Below are 18603 nucleotides of genomic sequence, written 5' to 3' on the forward strand. Positions count from 1 at the left end.
AGTGGTTGAATCCATGTTGCAGATTAGCGTTATTAGGGTTGTTTGTTTATTTGTTTATTTTTGTTTATTATAATTATGTATATAACTAATTTGTTTATGACTCATTTCTTTATTTTTTTGTGGATGAATTACTTTATTCATTCTAACTGTGTTTAATTGATGTTTGTTGTTCCCTATGTGTGTGTAATGGACTAGTCCTTGGTGTATATAAGTTTCCCCGTGTGTGGCATTTGGAGGCCATGTTTTCTTTGTTTAGTTTGTTTGTTTGATTACTGTTTTAGTTTGATTTTCTTTAGTTTACCATTTTTTTGGGCCCAGACCTGATTTTATTTTCAGTCAGTTTTTCAAGTTACTTAATTTGTAACTTTATTTTTGCATTTAATAAATCATTTTTGGTTGGAAATCCTGTGTCCTTTGCCCTTGACTGCTTGGTCCCTCACAGTGAGGGAGAAGCAGATTTAGACATAGGACCATGATAGCCATCTCTCTGTGGGGGAGATGTATATAACATTTATATACATGGGTGTCTGTAAATATCTGTGAGTTACATCGTCCTTTTAAATTTTACCATCAACAGGGTGAGTGCTGAGGTTGAGGGTCTCTCCACCGGTGCAACACTCTCTGGGTATCGGCTCTCCATTTCACTGGCAATGTCCCTTATATTTCTTGATTTTCTTTTTAAGAGAGTGAAAGCCAAGGAAAACTGCAAGGGTCTTTTTGGTGCCAGTGTTCTACGGCTCTGCGGCTTCTCTAGCCAATCAGAAAGCTTGTTACATCCATCCCACTACAGCAAATTTGCATTGTTTCACGACATTTCACCAGCGCAAGACCCAAAGTGTCACGTAAAGGTTAAATGGAGAGAGGCTAAACGACTACGCTGAATGAATAGCTTATAGAAAAGGGACAAAACAGGGAACAAAAATGCCATTTAAATGCCTGATTAAAACATATATTTGTAATTTAATTTGTGAATCCAATTATTTCTCTTTTTCAACTGCAGTTTCAAATGCAATTCGAAATTCCACTATTTATGAAAGTGTTAATGTATGTTTAAATGATGTACTTATTGAGTGTTTTATGTTGTTTTTGTAAATCCCTTTTTATTTTGAACCATTTATTGATGGATTAATAGGTCATTTATAAATTCTTAAATTTATAATTCCTCCTTTTATTGCCCATTAAAATATAAAATAATGAATTGCCTGCAATTTATTCTTCTATTCTATTCTATTTATTCTATACTTTGCAGTCTATTCATAGAATAACAAATTTATCAATGCCTATTTTTATTGTACAATTAGTTATTTAATAAAATGCTTTATTACAATATCCGATGGCACTTGTGGATCTCCATACTAGATTAGGGTTAGAAATCTAAAACCTGGCCTGCGCTGAAAGCTTGAAATAGTCTTCTGCACTAAACAGGTGGCAGATTTCCAACCACGTCCTCAGTCTAGGCAAAACTAAGGTCATCTACACCGTTTATTACTCCAGTAAACTGCAGTCCAGCCATGAGCGAGTCCATCAGGTCATTACTGAGTGACCATTAGCTTTCTGAACTAATTCTTTCACAAGCTTCATAGTGGCATATCATATGCTTATATTTTTATCGTTTTCATACACTCCAAGCTCAGGCACCCAGCTGACAGTTTTTATCTGAAGCAAAAGTAGGACAATTGTTTCACTTTTGATAAAAATGCTAGTTATTAAATGCTAGTTAAATGAGGTAAGTCCAACGTCTGCAACTGCTTCTTTTACGCCTCCACCATAGAGCTCAGGAAACCTCAGTCTGAAACCTGAACATGTGGGCTAAATAAACTGCTATGACTCTGCTAGCCCTGAAACAGCTGATGTCTATGAGCAACTGACTCACATTTTTGAAGATTTTTTCTTGACCTTATGCATCTTTTGGAACAGCAATACCTACTTTCAAAGCACACGGTCCAGGTATGTATGAGTGGACCAAACTGTAAAGTCAGCAGATCTTCCCCTCCGCCTTGGAGAGAAGGGATCGATCTCGGTAAGTTCTCCTGATGAAGCTGAAGGGCATTGTCACCCTAACCCTGATTCAAGCCCACGAGTCGGCAGTACATCTTCCTGATCGATCTTCCAATTCAACCAGTTTGTCACGGAGATTCATTAACTCTTGCTGGTGCATATTAACATCTTGTTTAACCACACACATATTCGTTTGCATTCATAGTGTCCGTCCGAGCTTGCAATGTTTTACCGAGTTCGGATAGGCGTGCAAAATCCTGTCTCAGTTTGTTAATCACTGAGTTCGAGGATTCAATCATGTTCTGTAAACGGTGGATTTCACCAGAAAGTACTGAGCCAATCTGACCTACTTGGTGAGCCTCTCCTCCTGCTCTGGCAAAACCATTCAAATGTCTGCGTCTTTGCATTTCTTTTTCTTTGTTGTCTCATCTTGAGACGTTTTATTCTTCACGGATATTGATCCAGACATTTTCAGGAATGATTTCTGAATGTAAGGAGATTATCCTGAATTTTCTGACGTTTGGGATGGAGCGCACATCTCTCGTACCCAGCCACCAGAAGTCTCACAGCATTGTTTAAGCAATTCATTTAAGCTTAAATAAACTTCTACAGTCCATGAAGGACACACAGTACATGCGTTTTCCCCCAGACTGTATATTTAAAACTTTCCTTGCTATAGTCATTAAATGTAGAGATAAGAATGCCTGTATAAATAAATAAATCTCAATGGGTCACACTTGTAAGTAAACCATCAGATTGAAGGATGAATCTCACAAAACTGTATTTTCTGCAAGCTTTTTTTCAAGGTAAATTTAGGTGTCTTTCCAAAAATGACAATTGGACACAAAAGGACACAAAATAACCAAATGATATAAGGAGTCCATATAATTCATAGATTTATGCACACCAAAGTACCCGTGGAAAAAAAAGAGAAAAATTGACATCTTCACATTGTCAAAAATGTATATTTTAAGTAGGCCTAAGCATGTTGTGCTTGGAGTTAGTTGTTTTATTTGTGATAATAACGCAATGAAACATGAATTATGCAGACATAATTTTTGTCCAGGCTGTCATACAAAGAAATTATGAACACACGCAAAAACAAGATACAGCCAAGTTGAGCCAACTAAATATTAAAAACTGATTATGTTGTAGTCAATGTAGGCTTTTTCCTGTCAGGTTTTTGTTTTACTAGTAAAATAAAACCCGTAGATGTAGTTTGCTTTTTTTCCCGCCAAAATAATTCTGTCAGATAAGTACCTCAACCAAGTTTAGTTTAATTTTGTTCTTCCTTAATATTTAAAATATTTAAAAATATATAAAATATTTTCCTTGTTATTTTTGTTATTTTGTAGGGTCATAAAAAAAGATATTTCCCCTCTGGATGTCATTTTTGGCCACTGACTGCAGTGTGTGTGAGTGTATATATATATATATATATATATATATATATGCATTTTTGACAGCAGCGAGTGAAAGGGACTTTTATTTTGGCGAAATTCTGGCGATTTGACGTCATATGTCTGCGTCGCTTTCCTGCAAGTGTTGTGTTTGGCCTGAAAAAAGGTTTGTTTTAAAGCATTTATATCAACACAAAAACCGCTAAACCATTTGATTAGTTTTTACAAGCAATGCAAAATTAATGATTTATGAACGAAACATTGTAATTATTTATTTGAACATAACGGACGATGTAAGTGCACGTTTGTAATTTGTTTACTAGGACTAGATATTACAGTCCTAATAAATCAGAAAAGGTGCGTCCTATTTCGTTCCACATATAGTCAATAATTTGATCGTAAACACGAATTCGGCAGCTGGCAAGTAGTAAAGGAGAAACGGATGTTTTCTTTTTTTACTCCGAGTCAATTGAATCAATCGCTCCGCAAAACGATTCACTGAACGATTCGCTCGAACTGCCTAAAACTGTGTAAATGCAACGAGAATACAAACACAAACATGTAATGACAACTTTTATAAACAAATGTTTTCATGAAAGCGTAATCTATACAATGTAGTCTACTAATAATTAGGCTAACTATAATTTATACATCATAAATGCCTAAATACTTAGTGTCAATTTCATTTACTCTTTTATTAATTTTCACTGCTTGTTTTGAGTGATTTTTGTCTAGTCAGTTTATTTAAGTCCATTAACTCTCACTCTGACTGACTCCCTCACCAGTGCGCTGAACTACTGAACTAGAGCTGATTGAGACGCACTCAGAGATTTACTGTGGATTTATTTTTCTTTCTGATAATTATTCTCATCTTAAACATGATCAATTGTCCAAACACACAGGAAAACTCCTGGAGAAGCATCTGAGATCCACCACACTATTATAAAGATGGCGTTTATTAAACAGGAGAGTGAAGACATAAAGATTGAAGAAGTGTTCAGCGTGAAATATGAAGATACTGAGGAACAAACAGGTTAGTTTCACTCGGTCCTTATTAAAATGATCAACAGAAATGAATGATATTTTTTGAAGAATGTCATATGAGTGTCCTAATTAAAGCGGGTTTATTTGACATGGAGCGGGTCTTCTCATGTGGACAGACATGTTTGTTGAGATCACATGACCAGACAAATGCTAATGCTGCTTATTACGACATGTAGAACATTAAATTAGAAAAATATGGAAGTAGCCTAAACAAAACCAGTATTCTGTGTAACATTAAAGGGTTAGTTCACCCAAAAATGAAAATTCTGTCAGTAATTACTCACCCTCATGTTGTTTCAACCCCGTAAGACCTTCGTTCATCTTCGGAACACAAATTAAGATATTTTTGATTAAATCTGAGAGCTGGATCACTCCTCCATAGGCTTCTAAGACACTATAACTTGCTGGCCCAGAAAATGTATTTAAGACATTGTTAATATAGTCCAAGTGACTACAGTGGCTCAATCTTAAGTTTATAAAGCGACGAGAATACTTTTTGTGTGAAAAAAAAATAAAAAAAAATAACGACTTTATTCCACTATTCATTTCCTTCTCTCTGGGCCTCGATTGAGTTCACGAAGTGTTTTAGCGCAGCGCGTCTGTGTTGCACGTCACACGCATCACACACATGACCAGCGTCGGCCAATAGTGAGCCTACGTGTATTGATGTGCAACACAGACGCGCTGCGCTAAAACACTACATGAACTCACTCGAGGTCCAGAGAGAAGGAAATGAATAGTAGAATAAATGTTATTTTTTTGCACACAAAAAGTATTCTCGTCGCTTTATAAACTTAAGATTGAGCCACTGGAGTCACTTGGACTATATTAACGATGTCTTTAATAACTTTTCTGGGCCAGCAAGTTTCAGTCCCTTAGAAGTCTATGGAGGAGTGAGCGAGCTCTCAGATTTCATCAAAAATATCTTAATTTGTGTTCCGAAGATGAACGAAGGTCTTACGGGGTTGGAACAACATGAGGGTGAGTAATTACTGACAGAATTTTCATTTTTGGGTGAACTAACCCTTTAAACCTAAAGTCTCTTCTAACAACCCAGTTTTTCCATCAGAAATTTTCCATCAGAAGTTGATTTAGGATCAATGTTTCTTCTCCTGAACTCCAGCACATGTGTGTCTCAGAGAGATTGAGACTAGCTCGTATATGATGCTGTTTATAGCTAGGCCTAAATAATACTAGTGTTATAATGACAAATATTTATAACGAAAATAATGCAATTACTGTTTAATGACTGATAGGATTTTTTTTTTGGCCTGTAGGCCTATATTTTCTTAATTCACTCCATTGGCAGGTGTTTTTGTACATGTTTGTCCTCCTGCATTCAGTCAAGAGCAGTAAGTGTTTTTTTTGTTTGTTTTGTTGTCGTTTGTTGTTTGATTAACATTAAAAACACAGACAGCAGCAGGAATATTAGGCTGAGCTCATGCACAGATCCAATATACAGTTACACATGCATTTTATTTCTCAACTGTTTATGTTTACTTAAGACATAACCAACTATGTTTATGAGGCGGACGGACATTTTAACAATATTGTGTGAATATGTCTGTTTCAAGTGCAAGAAGATGCAAAAGTATTCACGCGCTGTCTGAGATGCGGCTTTCTGGATGCACGCTTCGGATATCTGCGCGTGCAAAAGTTCTCACACAGCGCACGAGTAACGAATTGAGTTCTCTTTCACGTCTTCTTGCACTTGATAATATAAATTGGCAAGGCTTAAAAATGCAAATGATAAACTTTGGTGACGATGCAGCACTGGCCCGATCGCACCAGTGACAGTTCTGTCTACTGTCATTTCATTTCACATACGATCGCTGCAGTTAGCTAATGACAACGAGTCGACAATCCAATTTTTTTTTCTCATTCATATATAATAACAAAATACCCAACAGGCTCAACCCAGCTTGTGACTGATTCACTCAAAAACACTGAATCATTCATGAATGCAACGGCTCTGCTGTGCAAATGTTCATTGCTGAAATGGAACGAAAACACTCAATATTGTGCTTAAAATGTTACTTGAACAGCATTTCTATATCACATTTAAAAATGTAGGTCAGTGTAAAGTTTAACTCGCCTACCCCACTTTCCTCTCATATCACATGGATGAGTGATGAACATTTGTGATAAACTACTGAAAGAAACAAACAGTGACTATCCATCTTAAAAAAGAAAAGAAAAAAAAAAGCAGCATACATTTCTATCACGCGAAACAAGTAAGGAATAATTAACGACAGGCCGCTGAATTATTAGAAAAATAATGCACACCCGAGGTGGTAATGCGGTCGCGAAGCGGAGTGGCTGTTACACCTCGGGTGTGCATTATTTTTCTAATAATTCAACGGCCTGAAGTCAATTATTCCGCTTATACTACAGTTACCACACCTCGAAACATTGTTCAGATTATGTATTTCAAGACGTTTGTAAAGTTTTTGTCATTAAAACACTCTTGTATGTAGGACTAATTTCTTACACATCTAATCCCATGACTCTGTTGCTATTTCCAAAACGTCATTTTAGAGTTAGTAACGGAGGTTTGAGCCACTGATAGCAGACCAATGCTGGGGACACACGACTAGGGCTGGGTACCGAGTTCGATACTTTTTAAGTACCGACCGAATTGCCTCGATACTATTGAGTATCGAAAAATGACTTGTTTTTCGGTACCAGATTTCGATACCTAAGGGGTTAACTTGTCAACGTCAGTGCTCAAACAAATACATATGAAATGCACAACGACACAACTAAAGTCGCTCACGCACATACACGCAAACTCTACACACACGAGACGCGCGGAACTCTCCGCGCACAAAGGCCTACTCATATGAGACGCGAGCACACACACACACAAACTCGCGCACATACTCAATGAGACGCGAGCACACACACACACACTCTCTGCGCACATACTCATATGAGACGCGAGCACACACACACACACAATACCCTAAAGATGTGGAAAAGTCGATCAAAAGTGTGGCTACATTTCTCCAGGCTCGATGCCAACACCGCGCGATGTAGTATTTGCGGTAAAATAATCGCTGCAAAGACAGTGCACGGCCACGGAGTAAACATAATACAGAAAGTTGCTTCGCCTTCGACTGGTAAATGAAGAGGTAGCCTACCTTGTTGATCTCTCTGACAGTGTTTATATTAAAATAATAACCTACTGAATGTACACTGCCATTCAAAAATGTGTTGGTTAGTCAGAATTTTTTTTAGTGAGGATGCATTAAAGTGATCAAAAATGACCTTAAAACGTGTGTAATGTTACAAAAGATTTCTGTTTCAAATAAATGCTGTTCTTTTGATATTTGTATTCATCAAAGAATCATGAAAAAATTTATCATAGTTTCCAAAATATTAAGCAGCAAACTGTTTTCATATTTCTGGAGGATCATTTGACACTGAAGTAATGATTTTGAAAATTCAGCTTTGACGTCACAGGAATACATTACATTCTGAAATATATTCAAATAAGATTTTAAATTGTAATACTATTTCACAATGTTACAAGTTTTACTGTATTTTTGATTAAACAAATTCAGCTTTGGTGAGCATGAGCTCTTTATAAATAAAAAAATTTGTTCCTTTGTGCACTGGCTAAGGAGAATGAGTCAAACTGAAAAAATAAAACCAAAGTTTTTCTGAGGCAATGTGTTATGTAATATTGTTAAAATGGATTTCATAAAATTGGTATCGGAAAAAGTATCGTTCAGGAACCGGTATCGAAATCAAGGTATCGGTATTGGTATCGAAATTTTTTTAACGATACCCAGCCCTACACACGACTAGCTGACACATTCTCTGACTGTTTTCATCGCAGCATATTTTAAACACCGACTTTGAACACAGACTGAACGCGCTGAACACGCGCTTGGGCATGATCAGTCATCAAATTACATTCATAACCGGCCTTAAAGTGTGTCCTCGGCTCGGCTTTATGCAGTTATTAGAGAGAGATGTTGCAATAATGAGACAGAAAAGCATGTGCGTCAATATTATTATTTATTTATTAATTCAATTCGTTTTAATTAATTCGTTCATTCTTTTTTTTTTCTATTATTGACAGATGACAGTAGACTACCCAAATAAATGAAAAAAAACCTCACTGTAATATACTGAATTATTAGCATTATTACAAGGTTATTATTTTAACCCTTTAACGTGCATTGTAACCGTGCGGTTGACCTTTTTTCGCGAATTCCTGTAATTAAAACTCGCCAAACCCCATTTTTAGCTGTTTGTTCTTCTTCCTCTCACTGAATAGAATGTGTAATGGCAATTATATCCACTGGGTGGCAATGTTGTAATAAAATATTTGTTGCTGAGACGAGCTGAATCTGAACCGGAAGTGTATTGTCGTGACCTCTCTTCAAACAATGGCTGCCAGTGACGCTAAAATTTAAGGTAAGATATTTTTTGGTTGGATTTCATGTTCTAGACTTCCTAATGATTATATTTTTGTTGAATGGAAGAAACGTGATGATAAGATGTATCTCTGTTACCTTAGAAAAGTTGTGTGACCGCTCGGTTGAGTTGCCCAGTTAGGGTAAACTGAACTGGACGCTAGCTAAATTAGCACAGCAACGCGATCGTGACTCAGTATAATACACCCTGCAGGATCATACGGCCTATTTCTTTGCTAGACTATATGTATTTTACCTAGGGGTGTGCGATATGACGATTTTTGATCGTGGACGATTAAAATGTCTCCACGATCTGCTTTTGAAGAAATTTCGTAGTATCGTGCATCTATCAGTTGCTGTTCTGGCGCCTCTGTCCCAACATACTGAACAACGCGACGTAACTTATATTCACATAAAATGTTAACGCAGCGGAACGGGACACTGCAGTTCACAATTTGCATGTGCTTTAATGCCTTGTCGGTTAAACATTTAATTCGCGTGCTGATGCGCTGTTCTAACGTGTGCGTTTCTCAGCGCCTACACGTGAAGCTCACATGCACTAAAAGCTGGTCTAAGTTATTATTGTGCTAATAATGCACAGTGCTGGTAGTGCTGGTCACAGTCTTATTGTGCTAATACTGTTAAATACACACAAGGTTTACACAAACAAAGTCAGTTATGTTTATAGTGAAAGCAAACTTGAGAAAATTGAGAGAAAATCTGCTTGTCACATGCGTGTATATTAGACGCGTCGTGCGCAGCTCTTAAAGAGACAGTAGCCTAATAGTAAACACGCTGCCGCTTGTCCTTAAAGGGATAGTTCACCCAAAAATACAAATGATCTCATTATTTACGCACTCTAATGTTGTTCCAAACCTGTATTAATTTCCTTCTAATATTTTTCTAATATTAATATTTTGATGAATGTGGCTATCCAAACAGTAGCTGGTCCCCATTTACTTCCATAGGAGAAATATATACTATGGAAGTAAGTCACTGGGGTACATCAACTGTTTGGTTACCCATATTCTTCCAAATAACTTTTATTTTCAACAGAAGAAAGAAACTTATTTGAGTTTAAAACAACTTGAGAGAGTAAATTATGACAATTTGAATTTTTAGGAGAACTATCCCTTTAATGTTAATAAAACAACAAAATGCAAAGAGAAAATCACTCACTGCTCTTGACTGATAACTGTAATAGTAGCTTTAATAAGTATCAATGTATAATTTATACAGTGAAGTCTGTTTTGTTTTGTTTTCATATTTGTTCATTTAATTACTTTCTTCAATGCTACTGTTAAATACACCTACTGTAGCTGAAAACATAAAGCACTGTTTATTTAATTTGTATATTAAGTTGTGTATGTGTAATGTGTATCTTTGATCTTAATATTTATAACAAAGAAAATAATGACAACATTTTTTATCTTCGGCCCTGTCTGCCATTCTTTTTTATTTTATATTTTGTTACCTAAGGCTTTGTTTTTAAAATATGGACATTAGTTTGGCTGTAATGCTCAGTCACAAAATAGTAAAACCAACATAAAAAAAAAAAATTGTGATAAAATCGTGAATCGTGATTTTCCTGAAAAAAAAATCGTGATATGATATTTTTGCCATATCGCCCATTTTACCCTTATTTATACGGCCTGTGGTTTTACCTTCAGATTCTAAATTTAATACTGTTTACTCTTTACATATTATGAAGTGAACCATTAGTCCTACTCATTATTTCTGCAATAGCCATCGTAGCTGAGGCTTATTGACTAACGCTACGTTATGCATTGAATAGCTACAACTACAGCTGTCTAGATGGGTATAAACATTACATTTTCTGTTCAATAATCTGACAAACATAACACGATAATGAGACTGTAATTGAATTGATGGTTGGACATTTTTGGCTTTATTTAGCACAGTAAACTTACCTTATCAGTCACACTTCAACATTTTCTGTCTCTTGTTATGTAATTTCATGGTTGTGTTATCCGATTTTTCATACATAGTACACATTTATATTATTTATTAGCATATGCAATTTTTTCTTAACAAATTAAAATAAATCACAATGTGCCTGTATGTTGGGAGAACAGTTTATCAATATGACAATTGTGCATTTATTATGGATAGATGTACCTGATGCACTGATTACTCAAGACACAGTTTGCGACCCTACACTGTACAGTAATGTTTATTATGTTCCATCTCTTTCAGACATAATGGACTGCCATACATTTTATGGACCCCCCAGATCTACCTCTAGCACTATTGCACTTTTACCCGCTGATCCATGTGACTCAGAAGTGGAAGAGCTCAGTGATCCAGACGATGGAGATAGTGAAGATTTTGTCCCTCCACGCAGTATAGATTTACCGCCCCCTTCAAAGAAATTGAGGAATAGAAACAGGCTTTTTGAGGTATCTTCAGACCTCAATCAAACTCCCTCCCCTCCTGCAAAGTCCAGAAAGACCAAATGGGTCAAAAAGGACATTCCAATCTTCACTCTGCCCGAGCCTGTCTTCGAGCTTCCAGAGTTGGTCCAGACGCCGTTTTTGTATTTTAAGAAGCTCTTTACTGACCAGATGATTGTGCACATAACTGAGCATACCAACCTGTACTCAGTTCAACAGACCGGGACATCCATCAACACCACAGCTGCTGAAATTGAGGTTTTCTTGTCAGTTTTGCTCTACATGGGTGTTTTTGACTTTCCCTCTTTGGAAGATTACTGGGCCTGTGAGTCACGCTTCCCACCAGTGGCTGATACCATGTCAGTGAAGCGCTTCAAAGTGCTCCGAAGATATGTCCACTTCAATGATAACTTCCAGACGGAGGGCTGCCCTGACCGTTTCCATAAGATACGCCCTCTTTTTGACATGTTCAGAGAACAATGCCTCCTTATTCCACCTACCAACAGGCAGAGTGTTGATGAAGTTATGGTGGCTTACAAGGGCACCAGAGCTGGCAAACTCAGGCAGTACATTCAGAACAAGCCGGATAAGTGGGGGTTTAAGATCTTCTGTCGGGGCAGCTACTCTGGCATCATCCACGACTTCATATTGTACCAAGGGGCCACAACATTCTTCAACATTCAAGAGGAAGAGCATGCACATCTGGGCTTGGAAGACCTCCTCCTTGGCGCCAAGGTTGTCTCAATTCTCTGCAACACTATCGTACACAAAGAGGCGACTGTGGTGTTCTACGACAACTTCTTTACCAGCTTCAACTTGGTAAAGACGCTGCACACCAACCTGGGACTGAGAAGTGTGGGTACCGTCAGGGTAAATCGCACAGGTAATGCACTTTCAGTAAATATGTTAAACATGTTAGTTACACAATCACAATCAAATCAAACCATGCATGCACATACATTTTTTTTCTTCTGATGCAGATATACTGTATACATGCCTTCCATTTGTTATAGAAATTATATTAATGTTATTGTGATACATACTGTACTCACAAAAACAAATTTCCATATCTTTCAGGTGGTGCAACATTGATGAGTGATAAGGAGATGGTGAAACGAGGCCGAGGTGTTGTTGATTTCTGTTCATCAGAGGGAGTCGTTGCAGTAAAGTGGTTCGACAACAAGTGTGTCACCTTGCTGAGCAATGCTTATGGGGTGGAGCCACTGTCTTCAGTGAAGAGATACACAAAGGAGGCGCAACAGAAGGTCGACGTCCCCTGCCCATCCATCGTCCTGGCATACAATCAAGCCATGGGGGGCATTGATCTCTCCGATATGCTTGTGCACCTCTATAAAACACCAATGAAGTCCCGGCGCTGGTACCTGCCATTGTTTGGGTACATCATCGATGTGAGCGTTGTGAATGCATGGCTAGTCTACAAAAGGGACTGCAGCATTCTCAAACAGAAACCGATGCCCTTGAAGAAGTTCCGTCTGTCGGTGGCAGCTACGTTGAAGGGAGCTGACAAGGTACCTGCCAGGGTTGACCGACCCCCAGGTTCAAAGCACAAGCCACAAGTCCGTCGCCCCAACCCCCGAGTTCTCCACCCCACCCAGGAAGTCCGATATGATGGCGTTGGACACTGGCCTAAATATGGAACTCAGAGAGGGAGGTGCAACTTGTGCAAAAGTGGAGTGTCGCGTTGGCGATGTTCCAAATGTGGAGATGGGAAGTTGTTCCTTTGTTTGAACAACAAAAACCAGTGCTTTGTTGCATATCACCAGAGATGAGTTAAGAGTAAGCCAAGGATGAGACCTATGCACGCACACACACACACTTGATATTATTACTACATTGACTAATCACCCTTTATAATTTTTTATATGATTTTACAAGTTGCATTTTAGTATTTTGATTTCACATTTAAGCCTGTTTTATGCTTCTGCGTCGAATCGACGGCGTACCCCCGCAGACCCCTCTGCGTCGCCGCGAACCCCTCTCCAACCCCTCCGCCGTAGCTCGACGTGCACCTCCAAAAAATTGTAACTACGCGTCGAGGCGACGCAGACCGCAAGGGCTGTGATTGGTGTATGAGAGCAGAGAGCAAGACTGAACATTTGCATCCTCGTGATTCAGTGCACTTTTGTAAATATTTGTAAATAGTTAATTTTCTTAGATAATGTTTTATATTACGGTTAACTTATATTGTGTTTCAGTTTTATATTGTGTGTTTCTTGTACCTATTACTCTTATATTTTTTTTATTGTACTTAAACCTTTGCCCTTTGTTCTTGGCGTGCTTTTTTACTCAATGCACATTAATAGATCAACGGTTGTTTTGAAAAAAAGTTTATTTACATTTGTTGTTCAACGTCGATTAGCTCCAGCTGCAACAACCATAGACGGGCAACAACACTCTCTCTCTTTCGCTCGCCATTGTCGGAAATGAAAAAGCGGAACCAGCGCACGGAACTAGCAAAGAGATTCGCGAACCACACCCCCCCTAGCGTTCTGCCGGTGAAATGCACCGCGATGCAATGCAACCCGACGCAGAAGCATAATGAGGCCTTTAGAGTAATTCAAGGATGAGAAGTTGTTTGAACAGAAAACTGTTCTTTGTTACGGATCACCTATCGAATCAAAAGATATGTGCTATATTTCTATTTTATTACATTGCCAATTTGTCTATACCATACATCTTGTCAAATATTGTTACCAGAGATTTTTTTATTTTATTTATAGTATATTTTTTTAATTATTTGCTTAGTTATCATAATTCTTTATTTAGTTTTGTATTTGTTTGTTACATTTCTTGATTTCTATTATGTTTACTGTTGCACTTTACAATGTTTTTATTCTATGTGTTATAAGAAGAACATGTTTTTAAAATAAATTGATGATATTGTTAACATTCTACTGTCTGTAATGTTTTTATATGACTTTTATATAACTTCAGATGCACACAAGAAAAAAATCCATGAATGCCTAATACTAGTTACTTCATGCTGAGAATTACCCTACCTGGGCAAGTCAACCGGCTGGTTGACGTGTGTATCTGCTTCCTGATTGGGTCATTAAAAAAAAAAAAAAAACACTGAAAAGTTGCTACATGTGGACTAAGGAACACCATTTAATCAAAAAATATTTTTTTGAATATTTATTTCTTAGTGTGACTGATAAAGGGTTAAAACACAGGAAATCAATAACAGTCTTCAAGGGAAGAGTTCACCTCACTGTAATATACTTAATTATTATCATTATTACAAGGTTATTATTTTAAGAGCTCAGGATTAGAACATGTATTTTATGTCTTTACACTAAACATTTGTGCTGGCAAAAGTGCTTGAAATTCCTGAAAAATGACAGAAAACACCTATTCCAGTAGTCTAATTGCAGTAGGCTTTGTGCCATTAAACTGGTGTTAACTTGCATTTGTCTTTTTTCACTTTAGGCTTGATGGTGCCAAAAGAGGAACTTAAAACTGAAAAGAGTCAAGAATTGAATAATGTTGAAGAGAAAGATGAGAAACGTGATTTCATGATCGGAGGAAATCTATCCACACAGACTGTCACCTGCCATCAGTGTGGAAAGAGTTTCAGTCAAACACAAAGCCTTAAACTCCATATGAGCATTCACGCTGGAGAGAGACTTTTTACCTGCAAACAATGTGGAAAAAGTTTCAATCGAAAAGGAAACCTTATGGTCCACATGAGACTTCACACTGGAGAGAGTCCTTTCACCTGCCAACAGTGTGGAATCAGTTTCACTCAAAAAGGAAACCTTAATGTCCACATGAGAATTCACACTGGAGAAAAGCCTTATACTTGCTCTCACTGTGGACAGAGTTTTACACATAAAAAAACCCTTAATTCTCACATAAGAATGCACACAGGAGAAAAGCTGTTTGCATGTGATCAGTGTGGAAAGCGCTTCTCAACAGAAAAAAGCCTTAGATTTCATATAAACATTCACACTGGAGATAAACCATTCCCATGTGATCAGTGTGGAAAGAGTTTCACACATAAAGTGAACCTTAAGGTCCACATGAGACTTCACACTGGAGAAAAGCCTTATACTTGCTCTCACTGTGGACAGAGTTTTACACACAAAAAATCCCTTAAAACCCACATTAATAATTTACACTGGAGAAAAGTGTTTGCATGTGATCAGTGTGGAAAGCGCTTCACAACAGAATTAAGTCTTAGATATCATTCAAACATTCACATATCCTTCACTTCTTTATATTTTGCTTGAGGCATTTTAATTTTGTTGGTCATATGCACATATGAACTCTTCTGGCCACATCGACCATCTCGGGCCTCCAATTTTGATTGTATAAAGGCTTCACTCCATTCCAAATATTGATAAACTGAAAATCAAATTATTAGTTAAACTTCTGTCTTGCTGTGACATACCATAATGTAACTGAATTATTATACATACAAAAAAAAAAAAAAACTGAATGAAATAAAGAACATTGCACAGCATTACTTGCTTCATTTTTAGTGAGAGAATGCACTGGTAATCTGTTAATCTGGACTTGATTATGGCTATTGTTGGGGTTATCTGATGACACCTGTAATGCCTAGTTCACACTACACAACTTTAAACGTCGGCAAATCGCTGTGCTGTTTAGACTACATGACTTGCTCTGGAGTCTTGAAGTCGTTGTGGTGTTCACACTATGTGACACTACGTAAATGATCTGCAACAGGGGGTTACACACTACACGAGCTGACAACAACTCTGTCACCCAACGACTCTATCCGGTTCCAAAACCACATTTTGTCACGAAAACATGCGCAAGAAGTGGAATGGGAAATGGCAAAAAAAAAAAAGAATATGGGTGAAAGGATGAATAAGCACCAGGCAGCAGGGATTGTCTGTCAGAGAGAGTTGGAGGTGAGTAAAACATTATAATGAAAAAGCAGCTGCCTGTTGTGGTTTGGCAACGATGCTTACCAATACAAAAGGCTTTTGTAATGTCATAACAAGCTGATCATTGGCTGTTGCTCGTCGCGACACGTGACACCACAGGCTATCGAGTCGGCCAACAGCTCCAGATATTTGGCGTCGGCGATGTGTCAGCGAGCGTTTTTGATGCGTCATTAAGTATTTCACACTTAAAGATTGGCGAGCGCGGATCTGTAAGCAAATTTCCCTTCCTGCACTTCTTGCATCTAATCTACAGTCAACTTCTTATACTTCTGTCGATTGCCCAGTGGTAAAACACTCGTTGAGGATTTGGATCCAATTCAGGAAATCATTTGATTTTAGGGATCCCTCTCTTCTTAGCCCTGTGTTCCGTAATCATTTTTTTTCACCTTCAATGCAGGATGGTTCATTCAAGAGTTGGTCTAACAAGGGGATAAAATGTTTCAAAGATCTATTTGTGAATAATGTATTCGCTTCTTTTGAGGAATTGGTATTACATTTTGGTCTTACAAAGTCAAATTTTTTTAGATTCTTGCAAGTAAGACATTACGTTAAGTCACTTGTACCAGACTTTCCATTGATGCCTTCTGAAAATCCTTTGGATAGTTTCCTTTCATGTAATGTAATAGCTAAAGGCTCAATTGCTATTATTTATAATTTAATGATGAATCTGGCATCTTCATCAAGAGCTTGGGAGGAAGACCTTGATAGACCACTCTCCGAAGACACATGGAACTGTGTTCTTAAACAGGTCCACTCATCATCAATATGTGCTCGGCATTCGCTTATACAGTTCAAAGTAGTACACAGAGCTCATATACTGTATCCAAAGTTAAACTAGCTCAAATGTTTCCTGGTACTAACCCTATGTGCAATAGATGTCAATGTGCTGAGGGAACGTTAATTCACACGTTCTGGACATGCCCCAAATTAGAGCATTACTGGCGATCCGTATTTCTCACCCTTTCTGCGGTCCTTCCGCACAGATTAGAGCCAGAACCTCTGGTGGCATTATTTGGAGTCGCTCCAGAGGAGATATGGTTGTCAGCATCAATGTGTAAGGTCCTTGCTTTCTCTTCCCTGATCGCACGTAGAGCAATATTATTAAAGTGGAAAGACCCCTTGCCACCCACTCACACTCAATGGATCAAAGATATGATGTCTTGTCTCAGCCTTGAAAAAATTAGGTATTCGCTAAGAGGATCGGAAAAACAATTTTTTAAGCTGTGGCGCTCTTTTATTGAATATGTTGATAAGTCTGTTTAATTAATGCCTCTACTATGGACACTATTATTATTTTATTCTGTATATATATTTTTTTCATTAATTTTATTTTATTTATTTATTATTATTATTATTATTATTTATTTATTTTTATTATTATTCTTTATGTAAGTATGTATTTGGTTGGAGGTTAATGTATGTGAGCATGTTTGTATGTATACTCTGTTGGATTTAATGGACAGTATGGACGCTGATCTAAGGGATGGGGGACTGTGAATGTGATTTATGTTGTTAAAAAAACAATAAAAACAAACTTAAAAAAAAAAAAAAAAAAGATTGGCGAGCGCGGATCTGCACGCGATTACAGCCCGACCGGTCGGCGAGCTCGTTAACTTGCAAATCGGGCTTAAATCGGGCTTAAAATCCTGTAGTTTGAATTAGCCATAAGTCTCACTGCTAATCCTGACTAACCACTAAACTTAGGGGGTTCTGCCTAGTACATAATAAAGTAGTATGCAATAATAACAACAATATATTCAATGTATATTAATTAAAATCATAAATGGATGCTCCATTATTGGGATCTTGGCCTACGTGCCTAAAGCCACACATACACTAACCATATTAAACCTGCCGATACAGCATTGCCAATTGTAAGTTGTCATCCCCTTGATTGTGCATGAGTGTCAATGCTGCGGTCTCATTTTAGAGAATGATACTACTTAGTAAACCTGAAAATGTAAGCTTAAATGTTTAAAAAAAAATTGTCCAAGAGATGACACAAATAGAGGAACTTCCTTAACCTTCATCAGCAGTGGAATCACTTGTCTGAAGTTTAAAATCATTGGTTACCCGTAAGCCAATCACATAACGTTTGGTTATGACGTGCCGGCTCAGCCGCATCGAACTTCCACAGTAAACACATGTATGATGCGAAAACAAAACCATCAAGCGAAATACCGGAGTGAACATGGCTGTGAACGACTTTTGCAGATTATGTGAAGTAAATCTACGCATCCACGGTACAATCAGCGTCTACGTCACGGCTCTCAGCCCGCCCTCTGTTCGTTGATTGGCCGGCTGTTTTGAGGCCGGAGGAAAACTGGGAGATAGGTCGCTATCTCAGACTGAGTACAGAAGCGAACTGAAATTGAGCGGAAGT

General features: G+C 37.7%; 1 protein-coding gene across 3 annotated transcripts; it reads left to right on the top strand.

Moving 5' to 3' along the window:
* The first annotated feature begins 3492 nt into the window (after nucleotides 1-3492).
* Nucleotides 3493-16082, top strand: LOC311298384 (piggyBac transposable element-derived protein 3-like). Of its 3 annotated transcripts, XM_084421234.1 has the most exons (5): nucleotides 3493-3564; nucleotides 4301-4431; nucleotides 11087-12166; nucleotides 12361-13080; nucleotides 14734-16082. In XM_084421234.1, the coding sequence occupies exons 1-4, from the start codon at nucleotides 3518-3520 to the stop codon at nucleotides 13071-13073; spliced, it is 1971 nt and encodes a 656-aa protein (XP_084277360.1). In that variant the 5' UTR covers nucleotides 3493-3517; the 3' UTR covers nucleotides 13074-13080; nucleotides 14734-16082. The 3 variants fall into 3 exon arrangements, with proteins under 3 accessions (XP_084277360.1, XP_084277359.1, XP_084277361.1); XM_084421233.1 differs by lacking the exon at nucleotides 14734-16082 and having other exon boundaries at nucleotides 12361-14727; XM_084421235.1 differs by lacking the exons at nucleotides 3493-3564; nucleotides 4301-4431; nucleotides 14734-16082 and adding an exon at nucleotides 7354-8870 and having other exon boundaries at nucleotides 12361-14727.
* The last annotated feature ends 2521 nt before the right edge of the window (nucleotides 16083-18603 follow it).

The sequence above is a fragment of the Rutilus rutilus genome (assembly GCF_951802725.1).
Source record: "Rutilus rutilus genome assembly, chromosome: 10".
Lineage (NCBI taxonomy): Eukaryota > Metazoa > Chordata > Actinopteri > Cypriniformes > Leuciscidae > Rutilus > Rutilus rutilus.

What these genes read in the sequence shown, in the direction of transcription:
- LOC311298384 (XM_084421234.1), top strand. Translation starts at nt 3,518, where the DNA reads ATGTCTGCGTCGCTTTCCTGCAAGTGTTGTGTTTGGCCTGAAAAAAG. An exon ending in TGTGTTTGGCCTGAAAAAAG is followed by an intron (nt 3,565 to 4,300) that starts GTTTGTTTTAAA and finishes CCAAACACACAG; the next exon opens with GAAAACTCCTGGAGAAGCAT. An exon ending in CGTCAGGGTAAATCGCACAG is followed by an intron (nt 12,167 to 12,360) that starts GTAATGCACTTT and finishes CATATCTTTCAG; the next exon opens with GTGGTGCAACATTGATGAGT.